Genomic DNA, 5,992 nt, shown 5'->3' on the forward strand with positions numbered 1-5,992 from the left:
AAACGTTGAACATGATTAAAATATAATTTTTATGATTTATAGCACCATTTCATAATATTACACATATTAATCAGTGGCAGGGGACAGTCTTTAAAAAATGATTTAAAGAGCAGAAGGCTCTGATATCTGCCAATCAAATTACCCTCTGTGATTGACGGGTTGATTATTATTATCTAGAACAAAGGTAATTCTTGCCCGTTTGTCTTGAGCTCACCAGCAACACGAACCATCAGAGCTGGTTTTGCTTCTTTAATGAGGAGACTTGATGGTTTTAATTCATCCAGACTGTTTCTGATTGAACCTTGTTGAGCAGTCTCTTTTTCTCTTCTTGCTGTTGCTCTATTTTAACTGTTTTCCTTTCAAGGCAGATCAGATTGTAGCTGTTTGGATTTATTTCTGTGTGTTTAGTCGGCCAAGTCTCGTTGATTCTTTATTTCAGTCTAATTGAAGACAGCAGAGTCCATGTTGCACTCGAGTAAAACTGTTTTTGTTCTTTCTCATAAAAACTGATTGGATGAAACATGTTTATCTTCAGAAAAGACTCAAAGATATTTCGGGGTGATACGAGTAAATGTGTGTTAAGACAACATCCGTCTCCATTTGCTTTGATCGGCCTTGACGTCTGAGCCCTTCCATGGTGACTTGGCTCCAAAGGATATCTTCAGAGGTCAACCAGTGGAGAGAAACGGAGTGGTGTTACAGTTTGAACTGACTGAGCATGCTCAGTGGAGACCCTTTTGAGGAGGAGGAGGAGAACCGACAGAGGGAGCCAACAGGTCACATGACCGGCGAGGTGAATGCACATGCGGGGAAAGAAAAGAAAATCGGGAGCAGTCTCTTCAGCAGGTTTTCGCGCTCTCTCCCTCTCTCTGTCCTCCCCACCACTCCTCTTCCTCTCTTACCCCACGCACTCTTCCTCCTCTTCCTCCTCCCCCACTCCCTTTCTGACGCCTTCTTCTTCTCAGTGGAGGCCATGAGAAGAAAGCAGGTATGATGCTTCCTTGAGACAGAGGAGAGGAAAGACATGCTGTGCTCTTTCTCGGTTGGCCTTAGGTGCTTTGAGGACATGTAGTCTTGCTTCATTGTTTCTAAAATAAAAACAATTGGTTTAAGTTTCTCTTCTGTTTTAAGACGATTCTTGAATTGAAAGTCTTAATGTATTGAAGCCATAATTGTTGTTAGTGTCGAGTTATCCAAAAGGCATCAGAGGGTTTACGTGTTGGATCCTGTCTGTGGACGGATCTCAAAACGATCATTTACAGCATGTCTTTCCTCAAAGGGGAACAATATTCAGACTTATCAAAGTTGTAGAAATTTCTCGAAATTTGTGGCTTTTATAGCTTTGATGTTGTTCTTGCTTTGGTCATGTAGGTTCTGTGTCCTGTTTCTGAATCAGAGGCTACAGAGAGCTGCAAGAATATTTTATTAAAATGAAGACAAAGACGACAAAGAACCAGTTGAGGCGTTTCCTCCGTCTCCTTCAGAGTAAACTCCCCTTGAGAAAAGCGTTGATACTTTGTGGTGCGTTTTCAGGCCTCTTGGAACAGATCTAAAGATAGGTCACAGGCCTTCACATACCAGACTCACGTTGGAGAGATACTGAATGATTGAAGCTCTGTAATATTCCCATTTTCTCTACAAAATATGGAGCCTGGTTGTTGTCAACCTGCAGGCCTTTCATGACTTTCAGCTCCAGCTGCAGCTTTGGTCTAATCTACCATGTTTTCATGTAACTGAGGGATCAGGACTGCTGATCTCCTCCCTCAGGTTTGGAGATTCCTCAGTTTTCCAATCCACCAGCTTCCCAACCCCTTCAGTCCTCCATCTAGTGGAAAACCGCTGCAATGGCCGAGCCATGTCAGTAAACAGKCTGGTTGTGAAATGGCGGAGCTCTGCAGACAGCTTTCTCTGCCTCCCTTCCCCCCTCTGTCTCTCTCTGCCTACTGAATCCAACGCCACTTCCACCTTCCACCACTAGGGGGAGGGAAGAGGCCGGGTTTTGTGTTTCCTTTGAGTAAAAGGAGGAAGCAGCAGCGTTCCTCGGGTCTGGCTGCTCCCAGGTGTTCCTGCGGCAGGTCAAGCTCCACTCAGACTGGACGGTCTTTGGGAAACGGCCTCAGTTTTTGTGCTGCAGGGCAGATGGTGGGCAAAGCCTGCAGCTGATTGACAAGGTGCTGGTCTGCCTTGGGTCTGTGGTGGTCTGCTCTGACGGTTCCTGTTTGGGTCTGAGCTGCAGGTGAAGGAGAGAAAACCTTGACCAGAAACAGTCTGGACTGGTGTGTTAATGTGCAGACATCGACAAACCAGTCYTCTGATTGGGCCAGTTTGAAGGGAACAATTTGCTCCTCCATGTCGGGGAAAGTCTGACTCGGAGTCGGCTTTGCTCGGCCTCCATGAAGCAGATGAGAGCTCTAACTCTGGTCATTAACGCTGGCTGCGCTGCAGTTAAAGGTCAGGCTGATCTGAAGCTGCTTTCCTCTCATGTTTGCACTGAAATGCTGCCAAAGATTGAAGAGTTTGGAACAAAGAGGCAGCGACTGCTTTCATGCCAACCTGCATCTTTTGTGCAGGGAACTGAAAATGAAAAACAGGCGAACATTTGCTGCCTGTACAGCCGGAGACTCTGGCCTTCGTTTTGGTCCGTGCGTTAACACACAGGTTCTGTTCGGGTCAGGATCAGTTGGGTATTTCTGGATTCCTACAGACATCCCTACACAGTTTGTTCACTTTGAAGGTTGACGCCACAGCAGGGGAGCTGTCAATGTACATCTGTAGCCGAGAATCATTTTCCTGTATGATTTGGTCCAATTTCTCCTCCAGTTTTGTTTATTCTTTCTTCTGTTGTCAGGAAAAGAGAAAACTAACATAATACGTTGATGCACATCATATATTTTAATATTTGATTAGGGTTAGAATGATTAATCATCTTAATCAAGATGAATCAATTATTGAACTAATTTATAGTAATCAATTGTTAACTGGAGTATAAAGATGAAAAAAAGCCATTTGCTGAAAGAACAACATATTCAGAGCAGTAATTTTGCCAAAATTGCAGAAACGATTAATGCATTTTGCATTTAAGATAAGAAAAACCTTTTGTTTTACCCAGAACTCCTCAAGTGGCCGTTTTAGTTTCATCTGGGTCAAATTCAGCAAATAAAATCTCAACTTATCCAATTTTTAATAGGTTTATTCAAAAACCAGATTTATTGATTTTTAGTCTAACAGAAAGAGCTGAACTTTGCAAATGTTTGTGTGAGAAATTATTTTAGCTGCAGGTGCATCTTTGCTCTAAATGATAAWGTATAAATTAAACAAATGTTATATTGATGCATTTTAGGCAATAAGATGTTTATTGTCTCATCTAAAAAAGGAATTTAATCATGTTTATTTGCATCTTTTAATGYATTTCTAATATTGTATAAAAATGGTTAAGTTGTTCATTGAAAACGCTGCAGAATGTGCCAATTTCTTCATTTGATTAATCGATTAATCATCAGAACAATAAGAAATGGGAGCTCACATTAAATAAGCAGTTGTAAAAGAATAATTTAAAACAGCAGCTCAACTTATTTAAAGGTTCACCTTTCCATAAACAATATTAGAGGGGAAATAAGTTTTTATGTCCCACAGTGGGGAAATTCAGGTGAACTGTCAGCAAATTAAAGGTCAACAAAAGCAAAATTATGTCTAAAAATAGRAGAAGAAACAATAAAGTAAGGGGGAAATTTAAAACATAAGAAAATTAATACTGTACAGTTACCATTATTTAACATCAACAGGTTACTTTGTCTACTGTTTTGAAAAACGGGGAAGAACGTAAGGCTTAAACGATTAATCAGAGTAAATCGTCAACTGATTTAGTAATTAATCGTTAGTGAACAGAGTAAAAAAAACAATTTGGTAAAAAACAGAACAGAAATTAAGCAAWACATTTAGTAAACATATGTACATTTTGCATTTAAGATAAAAACACTTTTGTCTGTAAATATAAAACATTTTAGCTTCACCTGATTTACTACAGGAATGACACCGTGTTGCATTTTAGGCAGGAAAATGTTTTTCTCATTTAARAAAGTAAGTGAATTACTTTTCTATTTGAATCTTTTGATGTATTTCTGATTTTGTATAAAAAAAAGTCTTAAGTTTTTAAAACACCTGTAGAATGTCATTAAAACAACAACTGATTAATCGATTAATCATCAAAAATTATTCATAGATTAATCAATTACTAAAATAGTCGTTACTTGCAGCCCAAGAAGAAACAGATTTTCTAATTTTGATATCAGGAAGTAAAATATTGTCATGTAGTAATTAATCCTATGCTTTCAAAGAAACTTCAAATATTGTTGCTGTGGATTAAAAAATTAAATAAAATCCTCAAGTTTTCCCAAGAAAGAACGAGGCTTGTGGAGATCTACATTTGATTTCAGGATATTTTTACTGATTCGTTTCGGTTTCCTCATTATTTCAGGTAATAACTCCTCACACACWWWGTGTGTGAGGAGTTTTCTTACATTCCCTAATGAACCACTGAGGAKATTATAAATYCATCATCATCTTAGCTTTCCCAAAATATTCAAACACATGGTAAATAGAGATCACTTTGATTATCCCAACTGGTRTAAAATRAGAAACGAGGGAAACAGATTCACCTTCTTTTTACACGGYTTATGTAAATAACTGGTTTCARCTGTCTGTGCCTCAATGCTCAGCTTCAGCTGCTCAGAAATCACTTCCTTACAGTCAATCAATGAGGCAACATTCAAGGAGAAAAGAGTTTAGAGGCTGTTGTTCCCAGATCTTCAGGAGGTTTGACTCCTGCTCTGAGGAGACGTTCAGTGACCGTTTGACAAACAAATKTGACCAGATGAAGAGCAGCTGCCACACAAGGACTGCAACTTCACAAAGTCGAGGCACGAATGCACTTATTGCTTTCCTGCTTGCTTGCAGCAACCTCTTTAATCTGAATGGTAGCAGGGCTCACAACTGAAGAGACGCACAAAGCAGACACTGAGTTCGATTTTCCCCTAGATGGAGGAGCAAACTGTTTCCTTTCAGACTGGCCCAATCAGAGACCTAAAGGAGGCAGAAACAACTGGAAACACACCAGTCCAGATCGTTTCTCGTCAAGGTTTTCTCTCCTTTATCAGACAGTCTGAGTCTTTTCTACAACTCAGACCCAAACAGGAACCGTCAGAGCAGACCACCACAGACCCAAGGCAGACCAGCACCTTGTCAATCAGCTGCAGGCTTTGCCCACCATCTGCCCTGCAGCACAAAAACTGAGGCCGTTTCCCAAAGACCGTCCAGTCTGAGTGGAGCTTGACCTGCCGCAGGAACACCTGGGAGCAGCCAGACCCGAGGAACGCTGCTGCTTCCTCCTTTTACTCAARGGAAACACAAAACCCGGCCTCTTCCCTCCCCCTAGTGGTGGAAGGTGGAAGTGGCGTTGGATTCAGTAGGCAGAGAGAGACAGAGGGGGGAAGGGAGGCAGAGAAAGCTGTCTGCAGAGCTCCGCCATTTCACAACCAGACTGTTTACTGACATGGCTCGGCCATTGCAGCGGTTTTCCACTAGATGGAGGACTGAAGGGGTTGGGAAGCTGGTGGATTGGAAAACTGAGGAATCTCCAAACCTGAGGGAGGAGATCAGCAGTCCTGATCCCTCAGTTACATGAAAACATGGTAGATTAGACCAAAGCTGCAGCTGGAGCTGAAAGTCATGAAAGGCCTGCAGGTTGACAACAACCAGGCTCCATATTTTGTAGAGAAAATGGGAATATTRCAGAGCTTCAATCATTCAGTATCTCTCCAACGTGAGTCTGGTATGTGAAGGCCTGTGACCTATCTTTAGATCTGTTCCAAGAGGCCTGAAAACGCACCACAAAGTATCAACGCTTTTCTCAAGGGGAGTTTACTCTGAAGGAGACGGAGGAAACGCCTCAACATCCAGGCACCAATTGGTGATTTGAAACTGCTCAGACGTTCAC

The 5,992-nt window shown here is 41.4% G+C and overlaps 1 protein-coding gene across 2 annotated transcripts in view; it reads left to right on the plus strand.

Moving 5' to 3' along the window:
- Window positions 1-703: 703 nt before the first annotated feature.
- Window positions 704-5,992, plus strand: part of ehmt1b (euchromatic histone-lysine N-methyltransferase 1b) — a 25,298-nt gene continuing 20,009 nt past the window's right edge. For both annotated transcript variants that reach the window (XM_008424610.2, XM_008424611.2), the window contains exon 1: window positions 704-988. In XM_008424610.2, coding sequence (XP_008422832.1) covers window positions 719-988 — 270 coding nt within the window. In that variant the 5' untranslated portion in view covers window positions 704-718. The remainder of the gene's footprint in view (window positions 989-5,992) is intronic.

The sequence above is a fragment of the Poecilia reticulata genome, linkage group LG12 (assembly GCF_000633615.1).
Source record: "Poecilia reticulata strain Guanapo linkage group LG12, Guppy_female_1.0+MT, whole genome shotgun sequence".
NCBI classification, from domain to species: Eukaryota; Metazoa; Chordata; class Actinopteri; order Cyprinodontiformes; family Poeciliidae; genus Poecilia; species Poecilia reticulata.